At 30.4% G+C, this 14,922-nt stretch overlaps 1 protein-coding gene across 1 annotated transcript; it reads left to right on the forward strand.

Moving 5' to 3' along the window:
- Positions 1–4,718: 4,718 nt before the first annotated feature.
- Positions 4,719–5,048, forward strand: LOTGIDRAFT_136295 (hypothetical protein; the record flags this gene model as incomplete). The annotated part of the gene is made up of 1 exon (XM_009046718.1): positions 4,719–5,048. A coding segment is annotated over one exon (330 nt), but the record flags the coding sequence as incomplete, so codon positions are not given.
- Positions 5,049–14,922: the final 9,874 nt, after the last annotated feature.

A 14,922-nucleotide genomic window follows, 5' to 3' on the forward strand; every position in this document is an offset into this window, starting at 1 on the left:
TTAATACTTTACAACTGAAATACTTGTAAAAATCATAAAACACTGAACTATATAAAATATTCCACATGGTTAATACTTTACAACTGAAATACTTGTAAAAATCATAAAACACTGAACTATATAAAATATTCCACATGGTTAATACTTTACAACTGAAATACTTGTAAAAATCATAAAACACTGAACTATACAAAATATTCTGCATGATTAATCTAAACTAAAATGCTGGTAAATGAAAAAAAAACACTGAACTATACAAAATATTCTGCATGATTAATCTAAACTAAAATGCTGGTAAATGAAAAAAAAACACTGAACTATACAAAATATTCTGCATGATTAATCTAAACTAAAATGCTGGTAAACATAAAAAAATAAAAAAAAAAAAAACCACTGATCAATAAAAAATATTCCACATGATTAATCTAAACTAAAATGCTGGTAAAAATAAAAAAAAAAACACTGATCAATAAAAAATATTCCACATGATTAATCTAAACTAAAATGCTGGTAAAAAAAAACAAAAAAAACACTGAACTATATAAAATATTTCACATGATTAATCTAAACTAAAATGCTGGTAAATATAAAAGAAAAACACTGATCAATATAAAATATTCCACATGATTAATCTAAACTAAAATGCTGGTAAATATAAAAAAAAAACACTGATCAATAAAAAATATTCCACATGATTAATCTAAACTAAAATGCTGGTAAATATAAAAAAAAAACACTGATCAATAAAAAATATTCCACATGATTAATCTAAACTAAAATGCTGGTAAATATAAAAAAAAAACACTGATCAATAAAAAATATTCCACATCATTAATCTAAACTAAAATGCTGATAAATATAAAAAAAAAACACTGATCAATATAAAACATTCCACATGATTATTTAAACTGAAATATTTAACATGGTTAATACTTTACAACTGAGATACTGGTAAAAATCATAAAACACTGAACTATACAAAATATTTCTCATGATTAATCTAAACTAAAATGCTGGTAAAAATAAAAAAAAAACACTGATCAATATAAAACATTCCACATGATTATTTAAACTGAAATATTTAACATGGTTAATACTTTACAACTGAGATACTGGTAAAAATCATATAACACTGAACTATATAAAATATCCCACATGGTTAATACTTTACAACTGAAATACTGGTAAAAATCATAAAACACTGAACTATATAAAATATCCCACATGGTTAATACTTTACAACTGAAATACTGGTAAAAATCATAAAACACTGAACTATATAAAATATCCCACATGGTTAATCCTTTACAACTGAAATACTGGTAAAAATCATAAAACACTGAACTATATAAAATATTCCACATGGTTAATACTTTACAACTGAAATACTGGTAAAAATCATAAAACACTGAACTATATAAAATATCCCACATGGTTAATACTTTACAACTGAAATACTGGTAAAAATCATAAAACACTGAACTATATAAAATATTCCACATGGTTAATACTTTACAACTGAAATACTGGTAAAAATCATAAAACACTGAACAATATAAAAACACCTAATCTTGAATGTAGAACAATTGCAACTAAAATACTGGAAATTGCCCTTTTAAGTAATTAGAGACCTGAAATCCAAATGAAATTAACACTGCAGTAAACAGCCTTGATAGTTATATCATAAAATATAAAGAAATTGTGCCCTATCTTATCATATATAATCATAGTTTATAACATCCTGGTTGTGTATAGGTATATCAATAAGATAATAGATCGACTACTGTTTTTTATAACAGTACAGAAATAGAAATCACTTGTATACAGAACAGAGATCACTAGTTTATTGTATTTATAGATCTTATCTTGTACTATCTTCATGGTAAATTGTTCATAGTATTACGGGCACAAGGTATTTTGGTCACAGTCATACGGAGACAAGGTATTTTGGTCACAGTCATACGGAGACAAGGTATTTTGGTCACAGTCATATGCAGACAAGGTATTTTGGTCACAGTCATACGGGCACGAGGTATTTCGGTCACAGTCATACGGGCACAAGGTATTTTGGTCACAGTCATACGGAGACAAGGTATTTTGGTCACAGTCATACGGAGACAAGGTATTTTGGTCACAGTCATATGCAGACAAGGTATTTTGGTCACAGTCATACGGACACGAGGTATTTCGGTCACAGTCATACGGGCACAAGGTATTTCGGTCATAGTAATACAGGCACGAGGTATTTTGGTCACAGAAATACGGGCACAAGGTATTTTGGTCACAGTAATACGGTGACAAGGTATTTTGGTCACAGTAATACCGGCACAAGGTATTTTGGCCACAGTAATACGGGCACAAGGTATTTTTGTCCAATAATATGGGGACAGGGTATTTTGGTCAAAGTAATACGGGCACAAGGTATTTTGGTCACAGTAATACGAGCACAAGGTATTTTGATCACAGTAATACGGGCACAAGGTATTTTGGTCACAGTAATATGGGCACAAGGTATTTTGGTTACAGTAATACAGGGGACAAGGTATTTTGGTCACAGTAATACAGGGAAAAGGTATTTTGGTCACAGTAATATGGGCACTAGGTATTTTGGTCACAGTAATATGGGCGCAAGGTATTTTGGTCATAGTAATACAGGCACAAGGTATTTTGGTCACAGTCATACGGGCACAAGATATTTTGGTCACAGTAATACAGGGCAAGGTACTTGGGTCGCAGTAATATGGGCACAAGGTATTTTGGTCATAGTAATACGGGCACAAGGTATTTTGATCACAGTTATACTGGCAAAAGGTATTTGCGTCACAGAAAGACAGCACAAGGTATATTGGTCAATTTCCTGTGACCAACTTACAAACATCCATTGGGTGTTATTCAAAACATAAAATTGTCTATTCCACTATTAAAAATTAAAGATGCATATACATAGATTTTTAGCAATGACATATTTCTCATAGTCTATGTAACATTTGTTAAAAAGTCCCAATAGATGTCTTCAGTCTGAGCAAAGTAAAATGTTTTTTGAATCCATTATTTTTATAAGACTTAAAATAGCAGCCTCAAAATAGTACTGTTAGTCTTAGAATGTCTTTGTGTTGATAAAGATATGATTTTTTGTACATCTGCATTGAAAAGAAACACATTCCCCTCCAAGAAATATGGGCCTCTGGCTGTAAATAATTGGAAGACATAATGTGTGCTCATGTTTATATCTTTATCAATGCACCAGCATTCTAAAACTAATAGTACTATTTTGAGACTGCTATTCCAATTCTCATAAAAATAATAAAAAAAATTTAAAATTTTTTACTTTGCTCAGACAATAATATTCATAAGCTTTTGTCTAGTCTTAACAATACATTTCAGAATATTTATATATACATCTTTGTAAGCAATATTTTTGTAAATAATATAAACAGCATTATTCTTATTCTGCCAAAGATCCCACAGTATGATGATTTAACAAACAACAAAATTCTTGTTCTGCTTTAAAGGAATATTACCTCTTAGAATTAACATAAACTTTAGATTTTCAAACTTGCTAATCTTTGGACATACCCAGTGCCATAACTATACAACAGAATCCCTCTATAATTTGATAAATCCATAAAACTTAAAATAAAGAAATAATTACGCTTTTAAGCATTTTTCAAAATTATGTTAATTTCATGGATTAATTGGATTAAACAGGAATTCTGTTGTATTATTTACACCAGGTAAGTCCATTGATGAATATTTACTCATATTGATAAAGTTTGAAAAGTTAAATTTAAGTGCATTCTAAGAGGTAGTGTCTCTTTAATAATATAATTATTATATTACTGCACAGAACATTGTAATGATATATATTACAATATATTTTGTTGTTATTGATTGCTATATATTTTATCTATAAGTACTAGAATATATAGAATATTAAATAATAAATAAATGAAATTTCTTTTTTCAATCAATATAATGAGCCACAAGATATTAAAGTAGCCTTCCCAGATAGATATGCACAATGTTAACGGTATTTAAATTCATGAAATAAAAAAGTTGTTTTAAAGATGAGTTCCCTTATTTTCATTTATGAAAATGAAAATGCTAATACCTATATGAATAGAAAGTAGAGGTGTTCTAATGACTTCGAAAAATACCAGTTTGTCCAATGAGTGACTGATCAAGAAAGGTCAAAAAGTCTTTTTTTGTTTATCCAGACTGTACATACACAGACATTTATGATTGGTTAAAACTCTTAATTATATGCAATAAGAACATAATGATATAATTAAGAATATATGATAATTCATTAGAAACACCAAATACTTTGCCTAATTTGATACTAAAAAATAAAGAAACCCATCTTTAAATACCAATTTGTGTCCCCCTCACAAAACTATAACAAAACGCACAATCTGGTGAGTGTAAAAAAAACTTTCAAAAGATGGGTTCTGATTAGCTGTGAAGCAAATCTTATTCATATTCATTTTGGTATCTTAAGCGAAAAAACGGAAGAATCTTCGTCCAAACGTCGCTTGTTGATAAAGACGGAAGAATCTTCGTCGAAACGTCGCTTGTTTATAAAGACGGAAGAATCTTCGTCCAAACGTCGCTTGTTGAGAAAGACGGAAGAATCTTCGTCCCGAACATCACTTGTTGATAAAGACGGAAGAATCTTCGTCCAAACGTCGGTTGTTGATAAAGACGGAAGAATCTTCGTCCAAACGTCGGTTGTTGATAAAGACGGAAGAATCTTCGTCGAAACGTCGCTTGTTTATAAAGACGGAAGAATCTTCGTCCAAACATCACTTATTGATAAAGACGGAAGAATCTTCGTCGAAACGTCGCTTGTTTATAAAGACGGAAGAATCTTCGTCCAAACATCACTTGTTTATAAAGACGGAAGAATCTTCGTCCAAACATCACTTGTTTATAAAGACGGAAGAATCTTTGTCCAAACATCACTTGTTGATAAAGACGGAAGAAGACTAAAATCTAATAAAAAAATGAAACGAAAGTTAAGAACACAAGTTATATGGATATACTAATTCTAGTTTTATTACATACTACTTTTCGAATAACTTTACCTGTATGTGTTTCGAAACGTAATATGTAATAAAACTAGAAGTAGTATATCCATATAACTTGTGTTCTTAATGTTTACCTTCCTGCGTCTATATGTCTTACAAAGATGAAATGTAGTTGGCTCTAATTGTAATTAGACTGCATGGACATCTAACTGAAAATTGGAATGGTATCACTGATACACATCAAAAGTTTAGAAAACCTCTTTACAATCCCTTTAAAGTTGAACAAACTTTGACTGTAAATCAATATCTTACTACTTGGGTTTCAAACTAACCTCAATTTTACTGGTATGCCTAACAATAATCAAAGAAATCCTAGAAGTTTGAAGTAACATATAATATTGATTATTCTTAATAATATCACTGTCTAAAATCAGAGTTATGTCATTTTTAAAATGATATGGTCTGCTACCTGAAAATCTACTTAATACACAATATCAATTGTTATCTTTATTGGTATTATATTTAAATATATTATAAGGGATTGCAAAGAGGTTTTCTACACTTTTTATGTATATCGGGGACATTGATAGCATCAATTTGCATCATTCTAATTTTCATTCTGTCTGTGGTTCTTGCAATACCACGAAAACTAATGTTTTGTATGACATCACTAGAGGGGAGCTACCGGAAGCTACTATTATCAGTTGTTAGTTTTTATGGTCAGGAACACTCTGGACAGTTTTGTATAGTTTTGAGTAATTTCACGATCTACTTAAATAATCAGACTGCCCCATCAATATAAATACTTCAAAATCAAAAATACTTCTTTTCTCCTAAAGGAAAAATCAAAACTAAACCTAGTTTAATAATATACAGAGAGTAAATTATTGAAGGTGTTGATGACACCTATCTAGAATTTAAAATCTCAATTTCATTTCATCACTACCTATCTAGAATCACATTTTTAATATCACCATCACCTATCTGGAATATCAATTTAATTTCACCATCACCAATCTAAAATATCAATTTAATTTTATCACTACCTATCTAGAATCTTATTTTTAATATCACCATCACCTATATAGAATATCAATTCAATTTCACCATCACCTATTTAAAATATCAATTTAATTTCATCATCACCTATCTAGATTCTTAATTTAAGTACACCATCACCAATCTGGAATCTCCATTACATTTCACCACCTATCTAAAATCTCCATTTAATTTCACCACCACCTATCTAAAATCTCAATTTAATTTCACCATCACCAATCCGGAATCTCAATTTAATTTCACCATCACCCATCTAAGTTCAAGATTCTTAAATTCACGATTTGCAAAATCACAGTCACCTATGTATAATCTTAATCTAATTTCACTAACACCAAAATCACCATCACCTATCAAATCACCAAAAGTGAAATCTGACCACTTACTGTCATCTACAGGCTCAAGTGGTTGTTTTTCCTCAGAAGCTGTCATTATTCACTGTTTCTATACTGTATATGTATTGTTATCTACGTAAAATAAATAATCATTATTCACTTTTAGTTCAATAATAATATTAAAGAGACAGGTCTCAGAAACAGGAATTTTTTAGCTAAGTCAATCAGTACTTTAGTGTTCACAGGTCACCGTCAAAATTTGAACCTTCAAGTCCAGAATTAACCGTGTTTGAATATTAAAATGATGACCTGTCAAGATCAGATACTCTATGATATATAGAAAGGACATATATGGAAAAAGTGAGTAAAATTTATATTTTGATGTAATTGTAAAGGAATTCTGCATTTTTTTTTACATTTCTGGCACTGCTGAAGACTATTTACATATATTCAAAACTCAAATCAACCCGCAAAAATGATGTAACAGCCTCTTTAAGGCTGTATCATTTTAATCTGAAACATTCTATACAGTGAACATTATTGATATTGTCCTGTATTTTGTATCACTAATAAAGTTTTATATTAATAATTAATGCAATATAGAATGTATATCGTGGGTAACTGCATGAAACCTTGTATAATGTTATATGATGCACAATAAGTTTTTAAGAATAACACAAAAAACTATTTGTATATAATATTTTCATAGGTATTAAATCTGACTGTATAGTACGTATTATTTATGTGTGTTATTTGGTTTATTTACAATCAAGCTAGGTATATAAAGTTCTGATCACAATTCATGCTTTTAAGAGCTTTTGAATTGTACCACAAAGTGAAAATGACCAGTGGCATGGTCATTGATGATATTGTGGTTTTTCAAACTAAGCATCATCTTCACAACGTCAAGCTATCATGAACTCAGTCTTATACCTTGTCATCATCAGACAGATATTGAATCATGGAAGTTTATAATGCAGAGATTTCATTTACTGTCAGCAAGCAAGCTTTATAGCCAATGAGAGCCCCACGATAGAATGACATTAATCAATATGGCCACATGTGTATTTAAGGGTTCTGATTGGTTGTATTTTTTATCATTCAATCAAATCAAATAGCTGCGTTTACAAACTTCCCTGATTCAAGAAAAGTGCCTCATATTGTCAAGGTATAAGGCAGAATAAGTAATAGCTTGATGATGTGAAGATGATCAAGCATAAGTTGAAACAATATTGGATTACAATTTTGTTTCTTAGAGTTTTCTGATGTTTTAGTCTCCATGGTAATCTAACAAGTTTTCAGCCCATTCTAAAGATGTTATCAAAGAGTGTCACATAGAACCCATTTTTGATAACCATGACTAATTGTGGGATAGCAAAACCAAAACTGTTTGTATTTCAAGTAAAATTTTCTTCATAATTATTGAAATCATAAATAAACTGAGGAAAATTTTCAATTTTGTTGACCCTTTGTAGCCTTTCCACTGAGAGAAAAAAGCTGGTTTTAAGCTAGCTTTGGTGTGTTTCAACTGAGCAGTTCATGATTCAAGACAAATAAATATCCTGTCCAACACTCTGTGGTTCATGTAATACTAGAAATACTTGGTAAGATGACAACACAAGCTCCACTCTGGATTCAGAGTGTTTCAGATTATTACTGAATATGATATCAAACAGTATTGATAAGCTGTTATCAAACTTTGATTAAAATATTCATTGAAATCAATAGAGTTAAAAATAACATTTAATTAAAACCATTTCAGAGATAATAATATAATTATGAAATTGTCAGTCAGTTAATGATTTATAATATACCGGTATCCTTCAGAGTCTCAGAATCAGCTGACAATTTATAATATATCCATCAGAGTCAGCTGATGATTTATGATATATCTGTCAGAGTCTCAGAGTCAGAAGATGATTTATGATATATCCATCAGAGTAAGCTGATGATTTATGATATATCTGTCAGAATCTCAGAATCAGCTGACGATTTATTATATATCTGTCAAAGTTTCAGAATCAGCTAAAGACTTGTGATATATCCATCAGAGTCAGCTGATGATTTATGATATAACTGTCAGAGTCAGCAGATGATTTATTATGTATCTGTCAGAGTTTCAGAATCAGCTAATGACTTGTGATATATCCATCTCAGAGTCAGCTGATGATGTATGATATATCTGTCAGAGTCCCACAATCAGCTGGTGATATATCCATCAGAGTCAGCTAATGGTTAGTCAGGAAGATTTGTGACATTGAATAAGTCTTTTTCCTCATCATCAGCTTTAAATGGGTACAGACTATCTTGGAAAAATATCCCTGTAAACCTAAGTTGTTATATAAAAAACATGGTTGTTTCTTTCTTTTATGCTTGAACATGTTCATATTTGATGTATGGATAGATAAAATGTCAGAAAATTGAAAGCCCAATCAAAATGTTTCAATTTAAAGTAGAATGTTTCCCCATAAGATATGAATTTCAAACTGAAATACAAATGCTGCATTTCCAATGTGTATGGCAAAATTTGCTCTCACTAATTACCACTAGATTTCACTATATATGGAATATTCATGAAATATCTTGGAAAAATTACTCCTAAAATTTCAAGCAAATGTCCACTTACCTAAGTCTTAAGAAATAAGAATCCAATCATTCAATATAGAAATAAGAATCTCTAGCATATCCACTTACCTAAAGAAACCTTGAGAAATAAGAATCTAATCATTCAACATAGAAATAAGAATCTCAAGTCTATCCACTTACCTAAAGAAACCTTGAGAAATAAGAATCTAATCATTCAACAAGGAAATAAGAATCTCTAGCATATCCACTTACCTAAAGAAACCTTGAGAAATAAGAATCCAATCATTCAATATAGAAATAAGAATCTCTAGCATATCTACTTATCTAAAGAAACCTTGAGAAATAAGAATCTAATCCTTCAACATAGAAATAAGAATCTCTAGCATATCCACTTACCTAAAGAAACCTTGAGAAATAAGAATCTAATCCTTCAACATAGAAATAAGAATCTCTAGCATATCCACTTACCTAAAGAAACCTTGAGAAATAAGAATCCAATCATTCAACATAGAAATAAGAATCTGTAGCATATCCACTTACCTAAAGAAACCTTGAGAAATAAGAATCTAATCATTCAACAAGGCAATAAGAATCTCTAGCATATCCACTTACCTAAAGAAACCTTGAGAAATAAGAATCTAGTCATTCAACAAGGAAATAAGAATCTCTAGCATATCCACTTACCTAAAGAAACCTTGAGAAATAAGAATCCAATCATTTAATATAGAAATAAGAATCTCTAGCATATCTACTTACCTGAGAAATAAGAATCCAATCATTCAATACAAGCATGTCAACAACTGTTACAGCAATAAAAATCTATTATTCAACTAAGGTATTTGAAGTATTGTGCTTCAATTCAAAATCTAATTTTTCACCATAAAGTTTAATTATACTCAGAATATATATATTATATAGAATGCAAAATAAAGTCTATAAATTAAAGCACTTGTATTCAAGAATTATCTTCAACAAGGCTGAAATTATATCATCGTCATATTACACTACTTTTACAATTTAGTAAGTCAGCTATTAAATAATATTTAATATGTCACATGATTTGCCATCGTGTCCAAACCACGCCTCCATTCGTTATACTTCCGTGAGACCATGGTAACTGAGAAAAATTATGTATTCATAGCTAATATTGTCCAATCAAAATCGGTAGTAACATTTCAGCCAATCAAAATAAATCACTTGTTGTAGGTGCTTTATTTGCAAATGTACAGAATTGAGTGAGGTTTTTTGGTAAAGGATTGAAGCCAAGAGAAAAGAAAACTATACTTTGGAATATTTACTTGGAAAGAATGTGTTCTTCTCTCTTCAAACATTACCTCATTTCCGTTCTTCTGATCTTATTGGTCAGATTTAAATAGCACCAATCTCATTTGCACGCCCACAAACCAGAGTGTAGCACGCTTAGTTTAATACAAGTAAATAAGACCATGTCAAAACCCGTATTCATAATACGATGATTTTCAAACTGACCAAACAACACACTTGCACGGAACCATTTTACGTTTTGTTTTGTACTTATGAAACTTATATGAACAATTTCCCCTCTCATATGAACAGCTAGTTGTGACTGGTAAAAATTTGTGTCCTAATGTAAAGCTATTTGGATAAAGTGAACAACAGGGCATGTTTTTAACATGAATATGCAGGAATTATCATTTTTTTGAAACCATTATCACACTTTTATGAAATATATTTAAAAAATCATGTTATTTTTTTGAATGAATTTTTATATAGAATTCTATTGATTTCAAGCTATGGAAGTTTTATTATAATTCAATACTTATTGATACTTAATATTATGAGCTATTTGTTATTACATCTGTTACATAATCATCACATCTCCCACATAGTAGTCAAAGTTAACTGAATGTCTTAGTTTGAACATTGAAAAAAAGTTTTAAAGTACCTATCTCAAGACCTTTAGATATATTTACGTGAAAGGTCCAATGGCACACTGTGTACAATGAGTAAATTTTGGCAGACATAAGCCAACATCAAATTTCAAATTTTTTGGTATGTTTAACATGCACAGCTGTCCTGCACTTAATAGACAAAATGCTTTGAAGTGTTTTTTTTGCTTATCGAGGTGTATCAAAATAACTGAAGGGAAGACAGCGTTTTCTTTTAAAACACTTTTATGTTGACTGAACACTAGAAAGGTAACCTAGGTTTTGGTGCCTCAACCTCTGGGTTGCGAAGCACTTTTCTTTTGGTCGCAGTAATGATATTACAAACAAGTGGTTGCCCAAGCAAAATACGCCCACTTTCCTGATACATTTTCAGTATATCAAGGGCAGTCACCTATCTGTGTCAAATCATACCAAAAATCTAATTTGTGCAAGATATTGTTGATTTAAACAAACAAACATTATTTAATAAAATTCTGACATAAACTGTCACCTCTATCGCTAACAAATTTTGATGAGTTTTTATTAAGTCATGGGCAATAACCCAAATTCTATTGATCGAAAAATTCTCAAATTTAATCTTGACTAAGATCTATTCATTATAAATGATCATATGATCATACCAAATTTCATTTACATCGGATGAAAACTGTACTCTCTATTGTGTTCACAAACAAATTTTGACGCATTTTTCATAAATCAAGGGCAATAACTCAAAAACCATTCATCTAAAGATAGCCAAATTCGAACTTGTCCAAGATCTCATCCATCATTATAAATATTAACAAATTTCATTTAAATTGGATGAAAACTGTAGTCTTTAATGTGTTCACAAACAAATTTTAATGCGTTTTTCATAAGTCAAGAGCAATAACTCAAAATAATGTGGGCGTATAAAAATTGAGTAAAAAGTGAAACTTTGTTTTTATATTGATGGGCGGCGATCTGATGTCTGTGTCTGGAATGGGGTCACTAGGTGAAAAAGGTTGAGAACCTGGCCCTAATTTAACAACAAGATATGACCCCATGTCAACCCCTCTGATTCAGGGCCTTATTCTTGTCAACTGAACTTGGTGATTTAAGTCATCCAGTAATCTTATTGGTCAATCACTAAAATCTATTTCAAATTTAGTTTTATTATCCAATCAGATTAGGATATTTCATAAAATCGTGATGTAACCTTACGATGACCCCTCTGACGGTCCTATTTGAAGATCCAAAGAGACTATGTTGTAGGAATTATACCATGTTAAGCAATGGGGTTTGAAACTATTGTACTAGAGAGTCTACACCTGTTGTAGATTAGTATACATTGTAAATACATTGTAAACATATTGATCACTAACTTTAAACTTGGTGTTCATTGTTATTGTTGTATTGAATTATAATGTATTAGTCATACTCTTATCATTATAATATATACCAAGGTCAGTATGACCAATCAATCCTTGGTCACAGAAACAGGAATTCTTTAGCTAAGGCAATCAGTAATAGTGTTCACAGCTCATGGTTGCAATTTTAGCCTCCAAATGCATGTTTGTCCAGAATTATCCGTGTTTGAATATTAAAATGACAGGTCTTTATTTCATGTCATAGACATATATAGAAAAAGAGTGAACTTTCTAGTTTGAGATATTTTTGAAGGAATTATGCCATTTTTGTACATTAATAGTACTTCTGAAGACTATTTACATTTATTCAAATCAACCTCTGAAAATGGCCAACCTGTCCCTTTTATAAGATCTTTCTCAAAGAATAAAAGATATGATTGGAATATGATTTTCTCCATTTGATAATGATATCTCTTGGAAACAGTGAATATAGTTTTACAATAAAACTTAATTAAGATTTTCAAAAGGCATGAATGATCATGATATGGTCTTGTTAGTTCCCATTATGCTGGGAGTCAGGTACAAGATGAGCTAGTGTCCACACAAATTTCCTTCCCTCATTGTACACTGCAGAACACTGATAAAATATAATAAATACAACATAATTTAAGATATGAAGCTAGATTTTATGAAGAATTTTAAGAGCTGCAGACTAATGGGGAATTACTCTTGTCAATTCAATGATATCACACAACAGAGTACAGCTGAATTTGTGGTATATTTAGATTAGATCCTTTTTTCCCTTCCTACTTTAAGTTTATGATCAAGCTTTTAATAACTGACAATAGGCAATGATTGTTACTTATTAAAAAAAAATTTTCCCCTTGATACAATATGTTCTATTTGCCCCCTAATCTTTACAATTTATTACACATAGACTTTTCTCTGATCTATGACATGGTATGTTTTTCCAATGTTATCTCACAATGCTAGTTTGCTCCTGTTCTATTACAATTTATTATATAGGGTACTCTCCTAATCTATCACTAGTTTTCTTCAGTTCTATTACAATTTATTATATAGGGTACTCTCCTAATCTATCACTAGTTTTCTTCAGTTCTATTACAATTTATTATATAGGGTACTCTCCTAATCTATCACTAGTTTTCCTCTGCTCTATTACAATTTATTATATAGGGTACTCTCCTAATCTATCACTAGTTTTCTTCAGTTCTATTACAATTTATTATATAGGGTACTCTCCTAATCTATCACTAGTTTTCCTCTGCTCTATTACAATTTATTATATAGGGTACTCTCCTAATCTACCACTAGTTTTCCTCAGTTCTATTACAATTTATTATATAGGGTACTTCCCTAATCTATCACTAGTTTTCCTCAGTTCTATTACAATTTATTATATAGGGTACTCTCCTAATCTATCACTAGTTTTCCTCAGTTCTATTACAATTTATTATATAGGGTACTCCCCTAATCTATCACTAGTTTTCCTCTGTTCTATTACAATTTATTATATAGGGTACTTCCCTAATCTATCACTAGTTTTCCTCAGTTCTATTACAATTTATTATATAGGGTACTCTCCTAATCTATCACTAGTTTTCCTCTGTTCTATTACAATTTATTATATAGGGTACTCTCCTAATCTATCACTAGTTTTCCTCTGTTCTATTACAATCTATTATATAGGGTAGTCCCCTAATCTATCACTAGTTTTCCTCAGTTCTATTACAATCTATTATATAGGGTACTCTCCTAATCTATCACTAGTTTTCCTCAGTTCTATTACAATCTATTATATAGGGTACTCCCCTAATCTATCAGTAGTTTTCCTCAGTTCTATTACAATCTATTATATAGGGTACTCCTCTAATCTATCACTAGTTTTCCTCAGTTCTATTACAATCTATTATATAGGGTACTCTCCTAATCTATCACTAGTTTTCCTCTGTTCTATTACAATCAATTATATAGGGTACTCTCCTAATCTATCACTAGTTTTCCTCTGTTCTATTACAATTTATCATATAGGGTACTCTCCTAATCTATCACTAGTTTTCCTCTGTTCTATTACAATCAATTATATAGGGTACTTCCCTAATCTATCACTAGTTTTCTTCTGTTCTATTACATTCTATTATATAGGGTACTCTCCTAATCTATCACTAGTTTTCCTCTGTTCTATTACAATCAATTATATAGGGTACTTCCCTAATCTATCACTAGTTTTCCCCTGTTCTATTACAATCTAGTAGGACGTAAAACTTCATTCATTTCATTTTCATTTCTATTACAATCTATTATATAGGGTACTCTCCTAATCTATCACTAGTTTTCCCCTGTTCTATTACAATTTATTATATAGGGTACTCTCCTAATCTATCACTAGTTTTCCTCAGTTCTATTACAATCTATTATATAGGGTACTCTCCTAATCTATCACTAGTTTTCCTCAGTTCTATTACAATCTATTATATAGGGTACTCTCCTAATCTATCACTGGTTTTCCTCAGTTCTATTACAATCTATTATATAGGGTACTTCCCTAATCTATCACTAGTTTTCCTCAGTTCTATTACAATTTATTATATAGGGTAATTCCCTAATCTATCACTAGTTTCCTCTGTCTATACAATAT

Source organism: Lottia gigantea (assembly GCF_000327385.1).
Source record: "Lottia gigantea unplaced genomic scaffold LOTGIsca_105, whole genome shotgun sequence".
NCBI classification, from domain to species: Eukaryota; Metazoa; Mollusca; class Gastropoda; family Lottiidae; genus Lottia; species Lottia gigantea.